Source organism: Oryzias latipes, chromosome 21 (assembly GCF_053564925.1).
Source record: "Oryzias latipes strain Hd-rR chromosome 21, Olatipes_Hd-rR_3.1".
Classification (NCBI taxonomy): Eukaryota; Metazoa; Chordata; class Actinopteri; order Beloniformes; family Adrianichthyidae; genus Oryzias; species Oryzias latipes.
This window is the reverse complement of record NC_136257.1, coordinates 11,743,971-11,766,641: the sequence shown is the minus strand read 5'-3', so window position 1 is coordinate 11,766,641 and position 22,671 is coordinate 11,743,971. Positions and strand designations below refer to the sequence as shown.

General features: G+C 38.7%; 1 protein-coding gene across 3 annotated transcripts; it reads right to left on the bottom strand.

Moving 5' to 3' along the window:
* Window positions 1-47: 47 nt before the first annotated feature.
* On the bottom strand, window positions 48-21,210 carry slc9a2 (solute carrier family 9 member 2). Of its 3 annotated transcripts, XM_078940001.1 has the most exons (14): window positions 21,126-21,210; window positions 20,661-20,848; window positions 20,364-20,578; window positions 20,038-20,286; window positions 16,946-17,196; window positions 16,648-16,865; window positions 13,134-13,333; window positions 11,761-11,850; window positions 11,595-11,665; window positions 9,639-9,806; window positions 9,441-9,546; window positions 4,116-4,232; window positions 1,082-1,175; window positions 48-909 (listed from the first exon to the last, which is right to left on the bottom strand). In XM_078940001.1, the coding sequence occupies exons 2-14, from the start codon at window positions 20,731-20,733 to the stop codon at window positions 530-532; spliced, it is 2,232 nt and encodes a 743-aa protein (XP_078796127.1). In that variant the 5' UTR covers window positions 20,734-20,848; window positions 21,126-21,210; the 3' UTR covers window positions 48-529. The 3 variants fall into 3 exon arrangements, with proteins under 3 accessions (XP_078796127.1, XP_023806384.1, XP_023806386.1); XM_023950616.2 differs by having other exon boundaries at window positions 20,661-21,199; XM_023950618.2 differs by having other exon boundaries at window positions 1,082-1,172; window positions 20,661-21,195.
* Between the last annotated feature and the right edge of the window lie 1,461 nt (window positions 21,211-22,671).

Sequence of the window (22,671 nt, the reverse complement as noted above, 5' to 3'; positions counted from 1 at the left end):
CCTTTTAGCAGCATTTTTTTAAAGTAATATCTGAACCTGATCCAGAATTTTCCACTGTGTTAAACAGAATATTTATTGCAGAACTGGGTAATAAAAAAAAGGCTGAAACATTTAAAAACATTTAAAAGGCTCAAATGCTCTTCTTGGTGCATGAAAAGCTTTGTGCGTATTGCACAAAAAGGGACAAAAGCTTCTTCATGTTTCAACTACAATAACAAAGCTACAACATGTTAAAAAAAAGTAAATAATGACCACAAATGACAATTTTCTCAAAAACAGGAAGTTCTAAAGTTTAAAATCAAACAAAGATTCACTAAAAAAAGTTGAAAGCATTACATGTTTAAACTTGGCAGTAATTCCGTGCTCACACATGAGTGACAGCTCTGGGCATCTAAAGTGCAGGACACTTCTGAGGTATTTTTTGTCCTTTTCTTGTTCTTTCATTGGCGGCTCACTGGAGAAATAAACATTTTCAGTTTCTGGAGTCGAAGTTTGTTGCTGTCAAGTTGCAGCTTAAATCCCAGAGACTTCATTTCTTCTCATTCCACTGCGGCCGCCTGAGCAGCGGGTTTTGCGGCGTCTCGTCTCTGGGCTCAGCTGCCCAAGCCGGAGGTTGAGATGCTTGTGGTCTTTCCTCCTCTTCCTCCTCCTCTTCAACCTGTCTGATTCTCATTTCATCTACTAAGCCGTTGTTGTCATCAGCGCTAAGGTGGTGACGAAGACTTTGTGGGCGGGACTGACTGCCTCGACCGGTGCTCCCTCTTTCGCTCTCGTTAAGAAAGTCCACGGAGGAGACTTCCTTCAGGGTGCCCAGCCTGTGCAGAGGCATCATGGCTCCAGAAGAGGAGCGATTGCCAAAGCGAGAGCGCCGACCTGGATAGGCGACCTCTGACATGGTCTCTTGAGCATCTGTAGAAAAAGAGTAAGATGATGGCAAAATGTTGCAGAAATGTTTACATTTAGCTGGAAGTCATCTTAAAAGTAGTTTAGACAGAAACTTCTGGCTAAAATAGGAGCATGCATAGGATATTATGGTAAAATCCTGTAATGAAAGCAAAAATGGGAATATTGCGATGGTCACCTGCAGAACTTTGCCTCGTAGGAGGAAATCTGGAGTTCAGACTCTCTCCGGGTGGAAGGGAGAAGTATTTCTGGGACTTGGGCACGATCTGCTGCTGATAAAGTTAGGAAACAATTCACATGGTTGTTACTGCGTTCAAATAAACTAAAACACTCTTTTTATTTCTGGAAAACCGTAGGAGAGCATGAGGCTTGTGTTAACAGTTATAGTCTATAACCAAAGTAGAAACAGCAAACGTGTCCAAAGTCCGATTCACGTTCAAATTTATACAGACCCCTGGGCTTCTGTCATAAAATCAATAATTACATTTCTAAGAACTACGAATTCTTGATTGTAATTGGCTAATTTAAGCCAGAAGCCATTATAAACCAGTGACAACAACCTGTGGCTACTTGACCTTCAGAGCCTTAAGGCCCAAACAAGAAGAATAGATTTATTTGTTTCTGTAATCAAGACCACAATGGTTTGAACTTCTGAACAAGTGTGTTTTATTTCCTGTTCATATGGTTCACATTTAGCTGTGTGACAGGCGGACGGCCTATCCAGGGTGTAAGACCTTCGCCAGGTTAGGCTCTGGCAACCCCAGGACCCCGAAAAGGATAAAAAGGGTTAAGAAAATGGATCGATGGATGATTTACATTTAAAAATTTTAATCGCCCATTTAATCGTGAATAATACGTAACAATTGAGATAAAACAAGACTTAATGTTGCCAAAAAGGTTGTTTTTTTCCCCCCTCAGACTATTTTTTTTTATTTCTGGTCTTCAAATATGAAACCCACTGTAATTTTGGTGAAAAATGTAATTAAATCAAATTCTGTTTTATGTGAAGAATTGAAAAGTTTTCTATAACAAAAAAAAATCATTAAATTGTTTATTTGAATTCAATTTTATGATAAGAGTTTAAAGAATTCAGGCAGATTGGTTGGCCATCACACGCTTTCCAAATCTGCCCACTTTTGCAAAAGGTTTGGACCCCTGAGGTAAAGTATAGCTTTAATTCATAATAAATAGATGTCACTGATCGAAGGAAACTCCACTTTTTATGACAAATTACCAGTTTTTCCTTTAATATTCTAAAGACAAAAAACTAAAACGATCAAAATCAGTTAAAAAATTAAGTGCATTTTCAAATGTCTTAAACAAAAGTTTAAGGTCATTTATTAAATCTATTTAATGTACCAGTACTTCAGATTCTTTCAAAGTTTACGAAAAGCTAAAGCTAATGACAGGTATAGAAGATGGTGAAAAGGTGTTAGCCACTAAATGCTCCCAAACTGAATTTGTTTGAATTAAAATTTGAAACCTTTTGTTTCTGGCATAAAATCTTATTGACAAAAAATACTTGTGATTTTTAACCACTGACTGTACATGAGAACTGGACCAAGCTAGTGTGACGTCACCCATATGAAACGAAGTGCTTCCGGTTTGAAGTCAATTCAGTCGCCATTTTTGATGGTACAAATGCCACCATGTTGGAACTAGAAATCATTAGTTAACTGATCGGTCCGAGTTGGTCTTACTCAACATTTCATTGGCAACCACTCTTATCAATGAGAGCAATAGCTGTTTATTTCTTAATACAAGTCTATGTGATTTAGGCTTCTTGGAACCAGCGGGTACTTTATGTTTGGAACGCCAGGGGGTCACTTAGTCCAGTTCTCATATACAGGCAATGTTTTTAATGAGAGCCTATGTCACACATACAAGTCTAATCTCCTTTAAGAAGATAAACACCTAACATGTAATTACGTAGGTGATTCTGGAAGAGATTGCTTCATTCAGGTCTACGCTGATGACACAGTTCTTTACTCCGTTGGCCCCTCCCTGGACTTAGTAAGAAAACAGCTTCAACATAGTTTTAATGAAATCCAACTTTCCTTGTCCAGACTGCATCTAAAGTTAAATGTTACCAAGAAAAAAAAAAACATGCATTTGGTAAGAAGGGACACCCACCATCAAATACCCCCACTGTCTCCATGCTTGATGAGACACCTCTAGAACAGGTTACAGAGTACAAATGTCTTGGAATCTGGCTAGACAATATTTTGTCCTTCTCAACTCATATTGGCCATTTGCGGTCGAAGGTTAAATAAAAAATAGGCGTTCTCTGCAGAATGGGCTCCTCCCTCACCTTTTCTGCAAGACGAAAATTAGTTTAAAAAAAACATCCGTCCTAGTCTTGATTATGGTGAGGTTATCTACAGATGGGCTTGTGAGCATGTGCTGCACAAGTTGGAAAAATTCATTGGCTGCTGTTATTTACAAAACTCGGCTTGGTCTTTCTTCACCTTATCTGAGCCAGCTTTTAACATTCCTCATCCCCTGTGTAGAATACCCGCTCTGCTAAACCGACCTTGTCAACAGTCCCGAAATCAAACTCTTCACTTGGTTCGCTCTCTTTTCAATCAGCTGCAGCCAGAGACTGGATTGACTTACAGAAAAACTCTCAGATTGGACACAAGCAGATTTTAATACCCATCTTAATGACCATTTTAAAGATGAATGCTGCTGTTATGTAATATTTCAGGGTTTTAAATTTTAGATTGTGTTTGTTCCTTCTGATTGTATTTAATTTATTTTTCTTGTTCTTGTAACCTACGTTCTTCTTTTCTCAAAAAAGCCTTTTGCCAGGCCACAATTGTAAACATGAATGTTTTTACTAATCTGTTGCACTCAGTTGAACTCAACTACCTGCAATTCCAAAATGTTTCCCAACAACTACACATAAATCTAAATGTACATATTCTGTATGAATGGGATTATTTTTAGTGCTCTTTGACAGTTTGAGCTGAAGTTGCTCCACGTGTTGGATTGTTGTAAAATTCCTGACTATGACTCAATATTAGCCTTAAACACAGTTTCAGTTGTCCCCCAGCCCGGATGCATCAGCTGTACATTTACTACAAACAAAAACGGACACCCACACAAATATTTCTCCCTTACATTACATTTTTTGTGTTGTTGAAATACAAGTCTAATTTTACAACTCATAAAAGTTGATACTCATGAGCGTTGTTGGGCTTCATACTCACCCTCGTCTGAAAGCTGCCAGGCCGAAGGCTTCGACGGATGCTGGAATGTCGTCTGATCAGAATCTCCCTTCTTTGGTTGTCATTCGGAAGGGCGTGCTTACTTGTGTATGACACAGTCTGCATATGAAAAAGCAAAGGAAAAAAAAAACAAATAAAATTTGCCACATGTAAAATAAGACTCTCACTAATCAAAACTATGTTTTTGTAAATTTTAAAGCCTGCATCATTCCAAGAGGAGAAATGATCGAAATCCATATCAACGAGAGGACGCATTCTTTAAAGATCAGATTACACCACCAAAACTAGCCACACCTGTCGGAACTAAACCAGTTTAAACTTTACAAGCTCCCAACCAGCTTTTCTTCATATCCTGTTCCTTGCTGTAGCACATTAAGTCATTGATCTTATTATATCTGCTACCTTAAGACAATGCAATAACAAGGATTAATAGGAGATTATCTAGAGATGTTCCAAAAGAATAAAATACTAACATGATTTCTCCATGGAGTCATTTTTAATTAACAGCAAGTCTTTAAATTTAGAACATTTTACTGTTGAATTTAACGAACAGTAATAGGCTATTTAATAATGTCATGCTAGTTTGGCTTAATAACTGCCATAAGAGACTTTTAAGAACTCACAAGAGGTGGTAAACAGGATGGAAAGACTTGAACAAGGGCAATAATTATATTGGGATAAACTGTCAAAGGAGCAGAGAGGCACATGTTTCCTATTTGTTTAAACATCAAAGTGTCTCTGAGAGGCAGTCACAGGGCGATGTCATGTCACTAATGGAAAATTACTGTGAGCCGCAGTCTGTGCTTATGCAAAACAACCTCGGGTTTCACTGTTTGGTGCCATCACATGTCAACGAAACGTCACTGAGGTTATGCTGGTTAAAACATCAATGCAGCAGAGCGGCTGAGCAGGAAAATAAAAAAAAGATTTCAGGATTTTGACCAACTTTAACCTCTAAAATTGAGTTTCAGCAGTAGGCCTATCATATGAAACCAGTTGTCTAGTTTTTGCCTTTTTGCTCACAATAAAGTTGTTAAGAATAAAGTTTATTCAGGAAAAGCTTCACCTTTGTTGACATTTAAACCTGTACCGTGTTGTTTACTATGACCTAAAGAAACCCTGACCACAGTGATGCTATTTTGCTTTAGTTGCAGCATTCTTTTGCATCTTACACATAGCATGTTAACCCTTAATAAAAAGTAGTACACTTGAGCTATGTCCGAATTACCTCCCTAACTACTAGAAAAGCTATATAGTGCAGGACTTTTTAGTGCCTTGATTTTAACAGCAATTCAGACACCACGCTCATAGCTTTTTTTTTGTCCTGTCCAGTAAATAACTGAATTGTTAGTTGCTCAGTGAATTAGTAGAAGTGCCTTTTGTAATAGAAGTGAACTTTATTGAGTTTTAGCCGCTCGGGATGTGGTGGGAGAGTGTTATAAGGTCATGGGATGAGTGTCATACGTAACTTACATGACATGCCACACACCATCACGCGGCATCCACACAGCTGTCTTGAGCATATCTATACAAATTTACAGTGTCTATAGAAGACTTCCTGCCACTCTCCGATCGGCTCCTCCACGTTTACTAACTGAATACTTCCTCAGACTACATTGGAACATTTTAAGTTTAAAAAATATATATATATATATATATACACACACATACATAGGACAGTGGGGGGGGGGGGGGGGGGGGGATCGTTTGGTCAGCTACTAATTGTTCAAGTTCTCCCACTTAAAAAGATTAGCGAGGCCTGTAATTTTTACAGAGGGTTTACCTCAACTATGAGAGACAAAAGGAGAAAATAAATCTGGGGAAAAAAATAATAATTGCATTGTCTGACTTTTAAATAATTTAATTGCAAATTATGGTGGAAAATTAGTATTTGGTCAGTAACTAAAGTTCCATTCAATACTTTGCTATACACCCTTTGTTGGCAATGACAGCAGTCAAACGTTTTCTGTAAATCTTCAAAGTTTTCATAAACTGCTGGTATTTTGGCCCATTCCTCCGTGCAGATCTCCTCTAGAGCAGTGAGGTTTTGGGGCTGTCGCTGGGCAACACAGACTTTCAACTCCCTCCAAAGATTTTCTATCGGGTTCAGGGGCCTCAGTTATAAAACTTTGCGTAGGATTGGCGTCAGAAGTGGCGTACGGATGAAAACTAGGACGTGCGTACGCACAGAAATATTCGGATTTATAAAACCGTGCGCACGCACATCCTACGCATCTTTCCCTTAATAAATCACAACCAATTCTAAATGCTGCGCAGCTTTTGCGGCCTCATGACATGCCCATAGTTGCCCATAAATAGTCCGTGAAACGCCCACAAATGAATATTCATTGATTGCGAAACCATGGCACACACCGAGAGGAAATGAAAAAAGCGGAACTTCACTCAATGTGAAGTAGAAGTTATCGTTGGCGAGGTGGAAAAGAGGAGAAAATGTTGTTTGGAGGGCACATTGTGGGCATTACTAATACCAAAAAGGCACGTGAGTGGCAGACGCCGTTAATGCTGTAGCCTCACGACCTCGGACCGTGGTTAAATAAAAAAGAAATGGTCGGACATCAAAGTCGAGGCAAAAAAACATCTGGCACTGCATCGCCAGAGTGTCTCTGCCACGGGGGGGGGGGGGGTTTGATGAGAGACAAGCGGCAAGAATTGCACCGGGTGATCCACCCCCAAAAGCCCGCAGAGGTCCAACAGGACGGCTCGAGGAAGTCGGAACCGGCTCATAAGCCAGTCGTCCTCGTTTGCCAGCACGTCTTCTTGCTGTCTAAAGATGCGTTCACTCCGAATTCTTCCATTTGCCACATCTTCTAAGAGTGCAAGATCAGCCATTGTGCGTCATTCCGCATTCTGATGGGGCATTTTATTTCCATTCATTTAATTACATCTGACAAGCTGCAGATGTCGGTAATAATCGACGTGGAAATGGGAAATTGCTCCGCGCAAATGTAATTTCTTGTTGCTTTCTGAATGGTTGAGACATACGCCATACATTGTTTTATCAAAAATAAAACAAACTAAAGGCATATGCATGAATACCATAATTCCATAGCTTATGAAAAAATGTTTTACTATGTAAACAACTTTCCCCAGTGGACAATCAATGCATCTCTCTCTATCTATCCATCTGTCTGTCTGATTGCACCTATATCTGCTCCGCCAGACGGACACACTGACGGGAATGTCAGTTTTGTACATTATTTCGTTCTGTTAACTATATTATTTATGAGGATGAATTGCACAACATGCCAATATTGCAGAACATATTTCACTTTTCTTTCTGCAAATATGTGTTCATTTGAATTTCTGTTGTAATTTTCGTTTGATTTTTTTTTATTTGTTTCACTGCTGATCGATCAAACGGGTGTTCGTGTAGCTGTTAATTGTAAGACTTGCTTTGTGAAGTCTTCACGTTATTTATGAGAGGCAGTATTGTCGTTTTCACTTTCAGGTGTTTCTTCCATCTGCCAACGGTGTCGCCGTTTCTCATTTCATCCGTTTTTGTGCGTACGCCTGGGTCAGAGCTTGCGTGAAGGACCGCACATTTTCCCATCAAGTGTGGTTTTTATAAATCTCAACTATTGCGTAGAGAGTGGCGTACGCCTTCTTTTGTGCGTACGCAACGTTTATAAATGAGGCCCCAGATCTGGAAACTGGCTAGGCCACTCCAGAACCTTGAAATGCTTCTTACGAAGCCGCTCTTTTGTTACCTGGGCAGTGTGTCTGGTATCGTTGTCATGCTGAAAGACCCAGCCACGTTTCATACTGAGGAGGAGGATGTTACGGCAATGATGCCCAGTTTAGTTTTGTTTGTTCAGTTGAGCTATCAGTGATCGTATTTTATAACTGATTTAATGTTTTATAAAAATAGTAAAGCTCATTTGGACAACTGTGTTGTAATATTGGGCTATATAAATAAAACTGAATTTAATTAAATATTCAATGCCCTTGCTGATGGAAGGAGGTTTTCAATCAAAATCTGACTATACATGGCCCCATTCATTCTTTCCTTTACACGGATCAGTCGTCCTGGTCCCTTTGCTAAAAAACAGCCCCAAAGCATGATGTTTCCACTCCTAGGCTTTACAGTAGGTACGGTGTTCTTTGGATGCAACTCAGCATTATTTCTCCTCTAAACACAGCATATAGAGTTCTTACCAAAAAGTTCAATTTTGGTTTCATCTAACCGTAGGACATTTTCCTAATCTTCTTCTGAATCATCCAAATGCTCTCTAGCAAACTTTAGATGGACCTGCTCATGTACAGGCTTTAGCAGGGGGACACATCTGGCCCTGCAGGATTTGAGTCTTTGGCGGCATAGTGTGTTACTGATGGTAGCTTTTGTTACTTTGGTCCCAGCTCTCTGCAGGTCATTCACTCGGTCCCCCATGTGGTTCTGGGATTTTTGCTCACCGTTCTTGTGATCATTTTGACCCCATTGTCTGAGATCTTGTGGGGAGCCCCAGATTGAGGTGAGATCATCATTGGTCTTTTATGTCTTACTTTTACTAATAATTGCTCCCACAGTTGATTTCTTCACACCAAGCTGCTTACCTATTGCAGATTCAGTCTTCCCAGCCTTGTGCAGGTCAACAATTTAGTTTCTGGTGTCCTTAGACACAGCTATTTGGTCTTGGCCCTAGTGGAGTTTGGTGTGTGACTGTTTGAGCTTGTGGACAGGTGTCTTTTATAGAGATAATGAGTTCAAACAGGTGCCATTAATACAGCTAACAAGTGGAGGACAGATGATCCTCTTACAGAAGAAGTTACAGGTCTGTAGGAGAAATCTTGTTTGTTTGTAGGTGACCGAATACTTATTTTCAGACCTTAATTTACAAGTAAATTAATTAAAAATCAGACAATGTAATTTGGGGGATTTCTTTTCTTAGTTTGTCACTCATATTTGAGTTTTATCTGTGATAAAATTACAGGCCTCTCTCATCTTTAAGTGGGAGAACTTCCACAAATGGTGGCATTTGCCCCACTGTATTTAAAAAAGTAAACTTCAGCTAGGCTATACTGACTAATATAATCATCTTCTGATGAAAAAGCACCGCGTTCCTAAGCTTTGACTTGGTTTTTGAACAGGACATTAAGACACAACAGTCTCCGCAGGCACCAGTCTTTTGCCCTATATGCTCTAAAATATGATCCTCTACAAAAAATGCAGCTGACAGATTTAAAGTGACCTTCGGTTTCATCCCAGTTTTCCCCCAAAACATCTTTTTCAACAGTTGAATCTATGACACCAAAAGAAGGGCAGCTTTGCAAGTTTGTTTCTTATCTTACCCGCTCCCTGATCTTGTACATGTTCTTGGAAAGGATGTCGTGCATGTTCTTCAGGTCAGCAGCTAAGAACTTCTTCTTGGGTTTGGTTGAATTTTTCTTTTCCTCTCTAAAAACAAAAACAAATATTTAAAAAAAAAAAGGGAGACACTAGTCACGCTCTGTTAGGAGGGTGTGTGGCTTAGAGCACAAGCTGCGTACTGGAGAGATATGATGGACGGAGCTGCACTGATGTCTCCAGAGGCTGTGTCCAGAATCTCTATGGCATTTTGTAGCTCCAGCTTCTTGTACAGAGCCACAATACTAGACTCTGCCCGGTTGTCTCGGAGGAGGATCCTGCGTAAGATCCGATTGTTGAACTTCATAAACCTGAAGTTTGGACAAGAATAAGAAAATTAGGGATACATAAATCTATTACACACCATGATCTTCTAGCCTGAAGTACAAAAGGGGTTTACACAAATATACACCTTGTGTGTCAAAATATTCATGACCCTCTATTGTAACAGTAAAATATGTCAAACACAAGAGGTCTTCAGCTCACATCTGTTTGGACAGGACAAGTTAAAAAAACAACAAGATAATCTTCTATCCTCTGAGGTTTTCATCAACATGTGCTCTAGTGAGAACAAGAGCTTTTTCTGGTTAGTTATCAGACCGCATTTGTTTCTGCAGCATTTACACTGAATTCCATCACATTCTTTTTAAAATAAATCTGCATGTTATAGATTTCAACAGCACACTTCACAATGATTTATGCTAAAAGATTTAGTCTTTTTTGTCAAAATATATTTCCACATTTTCTGTCCAGCTCTGACCAATAGAAATTTAGAAAATTTGCACACAATTCATTAAGAAAAGGGGGGAAATGCAACAGAGATGGATCCACTTTCAGGCTTTTGTTGTCATGTGGGTTTCAAAAAACCTTTTTCGTTGTTGTGTGTGTGGGTTTTTTTTTTTGGTCGCCTGTTTCAGCAGTATAAAAAATGTAAGAGATGAAACGGAAGAAGAATATGTGGTAAGAGCAAATGAGCTGATTTTCACCCAAACAAAAGTACCAACAAAGCCTCTAGAGCAGTGGAACCCAACCTTTATGTGGCTGCAGGCCGCGCAACCCACTGGGATTTTACCTCGGCCTGGCGGAAAAGGGTGGGGGCTGTCAGGTGTTAGCAACGGTGCCGGTCCGCGGCCCGGTGGTTGGAGACCACTGCTCTAAGGACCATTCAGTCACCTCAGGGTGAACAGAGAAACCCTGTGTGCTTTTTTGCAAGATTTATATTTAACTTTAAGAAGGTATAATGGGGAAAAAAAGTATACAACAAAAACACAAAGGCATTTTAGAAAGCAACATTTACAGAAAAGAAATCCACCAAAAATGCTGGAAGATCTGATTGTTATCTTTGGCAAAAATGTTTTACTGTTAAAATAACAAAGACCTTTTGGAAAAATAGCCAGAACCACTTCACAAAGTCTGTGAAAGTTGCACAAGTTCATTTATTCTTATTGTAGAGGCTGTTTGTCAAAGTTAACATGCTTGTTTGGGACTTGTACACCTGTGTTGGTGGCATGTTTGGGCTGGTTACATTCAAATCTACTGTCAGAAACTGGATGTACTAGTTTAGCAGGGGAAAAAGAGGGTCAACACAACAAAGAGAAAAAAGACATAAAAAGAATGTTTGAGTGTGGTATGCATGCTACACAAATTCAATGGAAAAATACAACAAGGATGTCTAAAACAAAGAACAGTTTCACTAGATGTGTGGTAACTTTTCTCCCCAAGCAACCTACTAATGCTTTGAATATGATTTGCCCAAGTCAATCCATATTGTAGACAGTTACTTCAGATAATATAACTTCTGAAATTGGGTTAATTTATTTTGTAACCAAAGTTACATTAAAAGAAAAATTGGAGAACTTGAGTGTGACAAGTCTCATTGTGAAGAAACACTTTGTAAGGAATCTGAGGAGGTAAACCAAAACCATTGTTTGCTCACCAGCTGCAGTGCAGCATTTGTCTGTTTGCTTTTGTTATACTTCATCATGCAGATAGCTCTCTGACTTGTAAAGTTGCATGTAAACAGGCTGGCTGCAAAAGTGTATCAGTTACAATAATGGCTGTGAACTGGCAAGAGTAATATTTCAGAGAAGTTCACATACTTGTCCTTCCAGTAGTAGTGGCTCCACTGACCACATAAATCCTCTATGCCAGCCATTGTGTGCTCCATGAGCTGGAAGAGAGAACTTAACATTATTTCCTTTGTTTTGTCTGGGGGAAAAAAAGACGACAAAACAAGGGCATTCAAAAAACAGCTTGAGTTAGTACCCTGGTATGAATCTCGATGTTAATGGTGTCGGTTTTGCGGTTGGTTCTGCGGACGTTGATGAACTCAATCAGAGGTCGAATGCTTATGCCCTGCAGAGAAGAGAGATGAGAGAAATCTGCAGGCTGATCTCGACACACCCACTTGTTGCTCAAACTTGTTTTCCTTCCATCCATTCATTTTCCAACAGAGTTGCTGGAGCCTATCTCAGAGACTGTTGAAGAAAAGGCGGGGTACACCCCGAACATGTCGCCAGTCTGTTGCAGGGCCACAAAACCACACTCACATTCACACCTAAGGGATATTTTATACTCTTAAATTAATTATAGAATCATGGGTCATGTTTTTTCTTTTGCAAATTTAAAATTATAAATAATTATAACTAATTTGTTTCTCTTGTAAAATTGGTTTAAATATATAAAAATTAAAAAAATGTCCTGTAAGTTTTGGCAAAACATTCGGGTTCAGTTTGGAAAAAAGATGAAAAAAAAAGTATTATTTTTTTGTCGTTTGCCACTAAGATGAACTTCAAGATGATTCAAATATTCCAGGAGAACCCAGAAAAACCTGTAAAAGTGTTTTAAATTTTAGTCCTACAGTTGTTTTTTTTTATCATATTATATTGTTCCCACTGTAGATTGCTGAAGACAAAACAAATAAGCAACTTAGAAACTATAAACCAAAAAAAGGAGGTATATTCTTTTCAATAGAGCTGTGCAGCAGTAGGATGCAAATACATAAGTTTTACACATGGACAAATCTGTTTTCACATTTAAAATGTAGAGAGAATCAGGAATATTTTCTGCCTTATTTGAAAAGAAAATAGTTGCTGCATGAGAAAAAATGATTTCAAAGTTGTAAATATGCTTTGAACAACTGATGTAGAAATCTTTTTTTTTTTTAAATGGCAGATTTTTTGGGGAGAAAATGGTATATTTAAAAGACAACAGATCACAGCTTGTAAAGCAGAATTTAACTGATTTGCTGATATTATTCCTCCATTTAAGAAAGTGTTTCCTGGCACCAGCTGGATCATTTAAAATGGGTTGTAACCTCATGGTCACAGAGGGCAAACAGCACGTCCCATTCAGACCTGAAGCTGTTAGCATCAAACCTTCAGAAGAAAGCCGGTTCAAAATGATGTGCTAGAGTAAATGTGAATATCCACAGCCTGACTTTAGCAACTGTTGACTTTTATGAAAAAGACAAAAAAAAGATTTCTATTAATTTGATTAATCTTAAATGTTATGTTTCTAACCATCTTAAATAAAAGGTTCCCCCTGCCTCTGGACAAAAGCATAATTAAATTCCCATTTGGAAATTTGTCAGCAGGTTGTCTTAAACCCAAAAGAAGACAGTGTAGACCCTGCTTTACCTGAAGGAAGACAGTGAAGAGGATGATGACGATGGTGGCAGTGACAAATAGATGTTTGCGACCGATGTTATCAGGAAGTGTGAAGGCCAAAGCGAAGGAAATTGCCCCTCGCAGACCTCCATATGCCATTCCAAACTGATCTTTGGTGTTGAACGGAATGGTACGGAATGGGTTGATGATCTGAGTCAGTACCAGGATACCTTAAAGGGACAGTAAACAAATAACGGTGAAGGGTTGTTTTAGTCCTAACTTTGTATCCAGATTCTGCTCTGTGTGAGAGACTGGAGTAAACAAAAGATTGATTTAAACAGCTTCTGCCAAAAGTCAGACACTGTCCAGCTTCCCTGATAGATATCTGCTAAAAATCCCAAAACACAATCGGAAAAGTTTTCAAAGCTTATTTATCTGTTAATAACATGTATTTTTGTATTCAATTCAATTAAATTCAAACGTTTTTTTTTTTTTTTTTTACCAAAACACTTGTCGTGCAACGGCAACACAAGCTGCTGTACGGGATTAAAAAAAAAATGTAAACTTTCCCACAACTTTTAGAATTTTATGTATAATTTTAGATTTAAAAAAATCAATTTCAATTCAGTTTTGAATCCCTGGAATCTTAGAATTTGTCTTTTGCATTTTATGTAAAACACGCATGCTTCTTGCTCTGCAAATGCTACAAATCAGAAACTACTTCTACAAATCAACAACTTTGTGTCATTGCATCATCATGGATCGATTCTGTCAGATCGAACATCATAAATGGACAGATAAGCCTCGTTATTGGAAATGATGGCTTGATTTTACCTGAGGAAGCACTGGACAGTTTTGAACTGGTTGAAGCTGCAACACTTGGTCGAGTTTTCTCCCAAGTTAATCCAACAACTTGTTTTTTTGATCCCATCCCCACATCACATTTTAAATCATTTTACAGGTCTTTTGAGAGTGAGATTTTAAATATCATGAACTCCTCTCTACAGACGGGTATTTTTTCTGCTGCCTTTAAAACAGCAGTGGTGAAACCGTTACTTAAGAAAACTAATTTAGACCCTTCAGTTTTTAATAACTACAGACCTGTGTCCAACTTACCATTATTAAGCAAGGTTTTAGAAAAACTTGTTTTTATCCAGCTAAATGAGTTTCTCTTACAAAACAGCATTTTTTAGATAACCCAGTCTGGTTTTAGAACGAACCACAGTACTGAGACAGCCTTTTTAAAAATCATTAATGATGTCAGGTGTGCCTTGGATTCAGGTCAGATCTCAGTACTAGTTCTGTTAGATCTAAGTGCAGCTTTTGATACTATTGATCACCTGATCCTTGTAAACAGACTTAAAAGACTTGGCATCTCAGGGTCTCTTCTCAAGTGGTTTGAATCTTATCTAATGGAGGGAAACTTTATGGTAAGCATGGACACACACTTTTCTGGGGTCCATGAAATTAATTGTGGCGTGCTTCAAGGTTCCAGCCTTGGCCCCTTGCTTTTTAACATTTACATGCTTCCTCTGGGGAATGTCATCAGGAGCCACAACATCAGTTTTCATAGCTATGCTGATGATACCCAGCTGTACATAGCTATGTCTCCTGATGACACAAGACCAATAGAAGCACTTTTTGACTGCATTTTAGATGTAAAATAATGGATGGCAAGTAATTTTCTGCAGCTCAACCAGGAAAAAACTGAAATTTTAGTTATCGGTCCTGAAGCTAAGAGAGAGAAACAGTTTCTGAAACTAAAAGAACTTTCATTAAGCCATTCAGAAACAGTCAGAAACCTGGGCATTATCTTCGACTCTAAGCTAACTTTTATCCCACATATAAAACAGGTGGTTAAAACTGGTTTTTATCATCTTAGAAATCTGGCTAGGGTCCGCCCACTACTCTCTCTTGCTAATATGGAGATGCTAATGCATGCTTTTATCATGAGTAAAATTGAGTATTGTAACGCCCTGCTTAGTGGTCTTCCAAAAACCAACATTAGGAACCTTCAGCTTCTCCAGAACTCTGCTGCACGAGTTCTTACAAAGACCAGGAGGCGAGCTCACATGACCCCAATTTTAAAATCCCTGCATTGGTTCCCCATATGCTTCAGGATTGATTTTAAGATACTTTTAACAGTTTTTAAATGTCTTAACGGTCTTGCACCTTCTTATTTATCCAATATTTTAGTAAGGTATGAACCCTCTCGGACCCTGAGATCCTCTGGCACTGGTCTTTTAACCATTCCGACTGTAAAAACCAAAACCTACGGAGAAGCATCTTTTAAACACTGTGGCCCCCATTTATGGGACAGTCTGCCAGAGGACCTGAGAGCCTCAGAGAGCATTGATGTTTTTAAGAAAAGGCTAAAGACCCATCTTTTTAACCTGGCTTTTAGCTAATTTTTTACTTCCTTTATTTATCTATTTTTATGTATTTATCTATTTTTATTAATTTATTTTATCCATTTTATCTTGTTTTATGAACTTACGATAGATTGTTAATGTTATTATAATTTTAATTTATCTTATTTCAATGTTTTATTGTTTATTGCTCTCATCAATATGTTTTTGTTTTCCATTCTCATTTTTATTTCCAGTGCTTCCTCAGTTGGAACCTCTCCATCTGGATCGGCTGCTGTTCAGCCACTGCAGCTCTGGATTGGAACCTGCATCACTGCTTAGCTGTGGTGGAGCCGTCCCGCCTGTAATGCTGCATTTGGCTGGTTATGCGGCTGTTCTCAGAGAGGAGGTTCCAATTATCAGCGTTTCCAACATCTTGCGTTCGTGCTCAGCCTATTTCTCATTATCTTTCCCTATTAGTTAGAGGGGTGGGAGGTGTGAAAGAAGTGGGGGATGTGTGTAGGTACGGGGAGGGGGGGGCTATTTTGAAATGTTTTATTTTTGTTATTTTACTTTTTATTTGGATGCTTTTTTTATGTTATTTATTTATTTTTTAATGTAAAGCACTTTGTGTTATACTTTTATATGAAAAGTGTTTTATAAATAAAGTTTGATTTATTGATTGATTGATCATTTGTAATATGTCCACACAGCTTTAATTGTTTTTAAACTAAATTTGATATAGTAGCATTTTCATTTGAGAAATATATATATATATTTTTTTTTTCAAAATGACAGCTTAAATAAAAAGAGGAAGAAAAAAAAAGCAAACACCAACTTTAGCTCCGTCCGTCCCAGTTCATGAAAATATTGTTTAACAATGAACCTGTCCGTGGCCTAAAAAGGTTGGAGACCACTGTGTCATAAGACTCCTGAGTTCACTAGCTCTGTTGTGACTAACTGATGATAACAGAGAATCAAAAGTTGATCTAAACAGTAATTTTATAACCATGAAACAGAAAAACAAGATCAAAGATGAATCAACTGTTAATGAAATGTTTTACTTAAGTGGAAGAAATTCCCATCATCATCATTACCCAGTGGTAGCACTAAAGTTCTAGAGCTAGTATAACCAGGTACCCAAAGGACATTCAAAATGCTCTTTTTTCATTTTGAGACTGAGCAGTTCTTCTTACCCAAGCCTCTCCATATGAAGGCAAAGAGCAGTGTAAAGAGGATGTACCCCCAGTTCCACTCGTGCTCTGTAGTTATGGTAACAACACCCAGGAAGAAGAAAATTAAAGTTTCAGAGATGGCGCCAAGCATCTTAACCACGTGCCGGATGGTTGTGCAGGATCGCTGGGAGACGTTCTCTTCTACGTAATACTTCATGGTGAGGGCACAACAGACGATGCTGAGGAAGAAAACAGAGTTGAGGCAGAAATTCCTTCATCTAAAAACACTTTGACCTGTAAGGGCTTTAAATCTACTCACGCCATGATGGAGGAGATGGCAAAGAGCTCAGCTACTAGATAGGCCAAGTAGCTGTACATGAATATGAAGAGGGGCTCAATTTCTCGGACCTTAGAGGTGAATCTTGTTGTGAAAGCTGCCACAAAGCCAAAAAGGACGCCGAAGCCCATCCCACCAAGTCCAACCACGAGAAACCTGGCAACGCCAAGGAACACATCCACAGGCTCCACCACCGGCATCTCAGTCACAAAGCTGAACATGCTGTACAGCACCTGAAATCAGTAGCATGCAGTTTTCTGCTCATTTCAAAAACCATCCTCAGAAAAAGCATTTAATCAAATAGCAAATCCAAAATTTTTTGATTATGACTGAATTTATAGCCTCATTTAAATCTTGCTGTACTTTTTAGAAGTCAAGTGGACATACATCTTGTTTATGAAGTTTTGAAAAATAGAAAAAAAGACGTGTTACATATTTGATAAAACATTGTGTTGTATAAAATTATAATCCTGCTCTGATCATATTTTGATCCATTTTCGAAGCATTCCCAATGGTCTTTTATTTATGATCACGCTGTTTTTAGCCACATTCAAAAAACCTGTGCTGTTTTCTAAGACATAGTTTCTGCAGAGCGGCAGAAATTTGTCTCTTTTGTCTCAACCAGTTTTGGGCAGGACTGTTGGTGCAGATTACAGCTCCGCCCACAATTCAGTGGCAACCAGTTCCCATCACCCATAACTGAGAGCTGTTTACACACTCTCCTGCTAGCTTACACCCCCTCACAACCTCAACCTAACATTACCAGTGCAACATAAATGGTGAGCGATATTGGACCCACCCAGTTGTACAATTTTGAACCAAATCCCAGTTCAGACGCGGAAAACCAAGACGTACATGGATCTATTTGTCTAGAAGTGGACCCATCAAAATGGTGCAGAGCAGGGAGCTTGTGGCCTGCCCAGCGCATTTTCTATGTCACAATTAAGCTCTTTTTCAAACTGTATTTTTTTTGTCTGCTCCTGGTTCACAATGATTTGAATGTAGAAATATTCAGAAATGCAATTTTACGCTTAGTTTTGCAGCACTTTTCTGATTATGGAGGACATATGTAAAGAAAATTAAAGCTCAAAATTGCATTTCTGAGTATTTCTACATTCAAATCATTGGGAAGAAGGAGCGGAACAAAAAATACTGTTTAAAATAGAGCTTACTTTTTATGTAGAAAATACATTGGGTGGGCTACAGGTTCCCTGCTATGCAAACAGGGAAGGGAAGGGGGGGCGGCATTGCTTTGCGTTTCCAGCTCCGCCCAAAATTCAGTGGCAAATTTCTAATGAACTTCTGCTGCTCAGCAGAAACTGTGTCCTAGAAAACAACTCTTTTTTTTAACATTTTGGCTCAAAACATTATAATCCAAATCAAAAGGCCGCTGGGAATGCTTTGAATATAGATTAAAAGATGATTGGAGTGGGTCTTGTAGAGATGATCAGGGATTCCATTATATTTTTATGCTCCTCTATAATGCATTTACTTGAATCCATACATATGACTGTTTTTGCTTGCTGCAAAGTGAACAGTTAAACCTGCGTGCATCACCAGATAAGAAGTGCTGGGGTCGCGTTTTCTTTTCCGTTCCGAGTTGTTTATGGAACAGAGACACCTGTGGATTGCAGACTAGACTTGCAGGCGGGATCGTTCTAAACTGGCATGGAAACGTCTGCTTGCTTGACACAGAATCTATCTAATGACGTATTTTACATGTTGCCTTGTTGGATAATATAAAAAGCTGTCTGCTGTGGGAGCAGAGGGAGAGCAGATGACAGAGGAGTTTTTGCCTGGTGGTGTCTGTGCATCCCTCCCCTTTGCAAAGGTTTGAACTTTCATGCAGACTCTTGTGGGATTTATTTCTTTTCCCACTGCACATTAGATTTTTGGTGCCCTTAACCATCCAAACTTGCAAAGGCCATACGAGCAACATTGTTGCAACAACGCCGCAACCGTCTTTAAGTGCAGACAGGAATGGAGAGCGGTCAAGCCCCTGGCAGATTTTCAGTGCACAAGATGGACTGTGATCAGAGCCCAAGTATTCATTGATTACCTGTCAATCAAAAATGTCCTCATATATTTAGCCCAGTTTTAATCTTTAATATTAAACAAATTAAGATTAACAAAAATTCCACCACAGAACTTTTTTTATTTTTTAATGCAAAACCAAACAAAAGTGTGGGAACAAGACTTCCATGTCACTAACCTGTTAAACTGACATGGCTCCACCTATTTTTGTTTTTGAACCAGCTTTAGCCAGGAAGTTCAGGTTTTCGGCGATCTTGTGATGGTTTGTATGAAACCTTCTCAAGTTCTAAAAATGCATTGTTTACTGCTTTTGGCAAATCTTTTAGGGGACAACAAAAGTTTCTTTCGGTCGGGCTACTTCTGGGCTCGACTTGTCCACTGCTTTCCCCAACAATATGCCCCAACAATATGCAGTGAGTAATAAGGCCACCACTCCAAAGTAAAGAGTTTTTGTCTGTGGGTGGAGCGGTAAGTTTCCACATGAGGCGATGGGAGGTGGGGACGGGATTAGAACTACACAGTACAGACATGCATTGCCTCCTCCCGTGCAACATGTAACTGCCACTTCAGAAACTGGTTTGGCAACATCTAAGCAAACAGACTCTGAATGGTGACGAGATTCTTTCAGTGGACACATTTGTTTCATGTCATGGACATTCCCAGAGTTTCTCCTCAAAGTAGATTTATCAGGTCAGCAATGTTTCTTTTTTTAAGTTTTGGGATACCTTCTCTCACCTTATCACTTTTATATAACAGAGACTGGCCACGTAATTTAAGATTTCTGATGAAACCTGAGAAAACCCTTTAATCGAAACTTTTCAATACACCCACAAACAAAAACACAAATAATTTTTAGCCTACAAACTGATCCAAGATCTGCTTGAGCTAAAAAGGTAAAATTCCAGGTGATGTTTCCAAAACAAAAACTGGTTAAAGTACTCCAAACCAGTCTGGTATTACAGCAGGTTTTAATAGAATATATTTGTAGAGTTTCGGAGACCTGAAATAAAACTTTTATTTTTAATTTCTTTCCAACTCACCACAGTGACGGCGTCGTTGAAGAGGCACTCCCCAAACACCACGATGTAGAGCTGCTCATTGACGCTTACATCCTCAAACACGCTTAGAACTGCCACGGGGTCCACAGCCGAGATGATGGTGGCGAACAGCAGGTTCTCCTGCAGGTTGATGTCCTGCACACCGAACGCCTCAATCTGGCAAATGGCAAAGAGGGACATCCCAATGCCGATGCTGTTCCACAGGGTCCCAACCACGGCAAACCACAGCACCTGCACATACAAGGAGAACACTTCCAGATAGGAGCTGGACCGGAGCACCAAAAAGGTGTGGCTACTTGGAAACCCACCGTGCCGACGTTCTCAAAGAAAGGTCTGGTGGGCATGAAGTACCCCGAGTCGAGGACGATCGGGGGCAGCATGTAAAGGAAGAAGACGTTGCTGGTGAGCACGGCAGGGGGCTTCTCGTGGACCGAGTACATGATGCCCCCCACAATCAGACCAATGCTGACGAGAAGGCATGACTCAGGCACCCAGAACGTGATCTTGGGGTACACATGAAAACCTGAGAAAGATGGCAGATGAGCTTAACGAACCAAAACATGGAGATTATTCAATCCACCTGCATTTCAAGTCCCTTTACTCACCTATTTTAGCAAATGAAGCCAGCAGCATCCATAGGGTGATCTCAAAAGGGATCTGTATCCTGGAGTAGTTCATTGTAAACACAGGTAAATTGGATTTTTCCTCTTCTGGATAAGGCTGGGGGCCATTATCAGGCTTAATCGGAGGCAAAATAGTGACACTGGCAGTAGGTCTAGATGGAACTTCCGCTCTGGAGCCATAAAGAAGACTTAAAAACACACAAAAAATAACAAACAAATCCACTCCTCTCCTTGAACTTAAATCCATGATGGGTAAAAAATAAATAAAATATAAAAAGGTATTTCCTGTTACGTAGACTTGCGTCAGTAAACTCCAGTCATTCCATCAGACTTGAGAGACCGAACAGAAAACATCCCCCCCCCCCCCCCTTATTTTTTCTTCTTTTTTTCTTTTTAAAAAAAGTTCACTTTATGTCTGCAAAATACGAAAATGTAGACAAGTTTCACCAGCGGAAGGACGCCAGCGCTGGCATTTGCTGAAGCACGTCTTCCAACTGCGGCACCACAACACACCTGCGGATTCACCTGCATGCTCAAGTTCCCACACTGACAGGGCGCGCCCACCTGCCCGCCTCTGATTGGCTGTCCGCAGCAGCAGCTGGAAACGGAGGCGCAATGCGAAGTTTCGGTGAGGTTTCCCACCTGAGCAGTAATTCCAGATCAAGTTTGTCCAGTTTCCAGTTTTTCCTATTCCCCATTAAAGAAACATCGAATACAAGTTTTTATTTGTAATAAAATGTGTATATTTTATTGTGGGGGTGGAGTGAGTCCCCTGTCATTTGTTGGTTAAATAAAGTTTGTACTACATTCTATTTATTGTTATTTTGCACACAAAATGAATGAAAGATCTCCCTAAATGTGCAAAATTTCCGCTTTCATGCTATGAACACAGGAAGCAGATGCATGGCCAGTACGTTTCCTGTTTGACTTCATATCTGTCATTTTGAACAGGAGAAGGGATTACAGGTTTAGCCCACAAATTCCATATCTTGTCTTCCTCTGACTGTAAAATGAAATGGTTACTTTTTATATGCTCTATCTATCTATCTATCTATCTATCTATCTATCTATCTATCTATCTATCTATCTATCTATCTATCTATCTATCTATCTATCTATCTATCTATCTATATATATATATATATATATATATATATATATATATATATATATATATATATATATATATATATATATATATATATATATATATATATATATATTTATAGTCTGTATAGTATACTGTATATACTGTATATATAGTCTGTTAGTATACTTTCCACAATGCACTATACATGTATAGTGTTTATACTCAAAATTTATTTGAACTGTCATGCTTTACTATATTCAATGTAAAGCACACACTATTCTTTTCTGTTGAAAAAGTACATAAAATAAACCATGTGTGGTTTAGGTGGATTCCATCTTTAAAGAATTACTTGCTTTACTTTCAAAAACAGGTACCATCATGGAAATATATAAATGTGACTCCTATAACCACTTTTGTAAAAATGTATGTTTCTTGGATGGGATAAAAAGGTGGATAAACAATCCACTTTTATTCAATAAATTTATGTTTATAAATGTTCATCAACCTTGACTTGTAAAATCAGCTGAGTTTTATTTGGCTAAGTAATATCTTAAAGTTTAGATTGAAACTTCCTGCCCTTTAAACCCCAAATAACTATACTTGAACATTTAAAAGAAATCTGAAAATAATTTATGTCAAAAACAATTATGAAATGTATAAATAAATATTTATAGATTTAGAAACAAACGTGTAATGCTCCTCTCATTATTACAGCAAAAAGGGAACAATTATTATTGTACCTTGATTTTTTTTCCTGACACATCATTATGTTCGTAAATTAAATGGTAAAGACAGGGGGCTTTAAATAAACGTTTATTTTATTGTTTACGTTAAGTAATTTCCCCTTTGTAGTATCAACAAAAGTTTTATTTTATTCTATTCAATTTTTTTATCTGTTTTTTG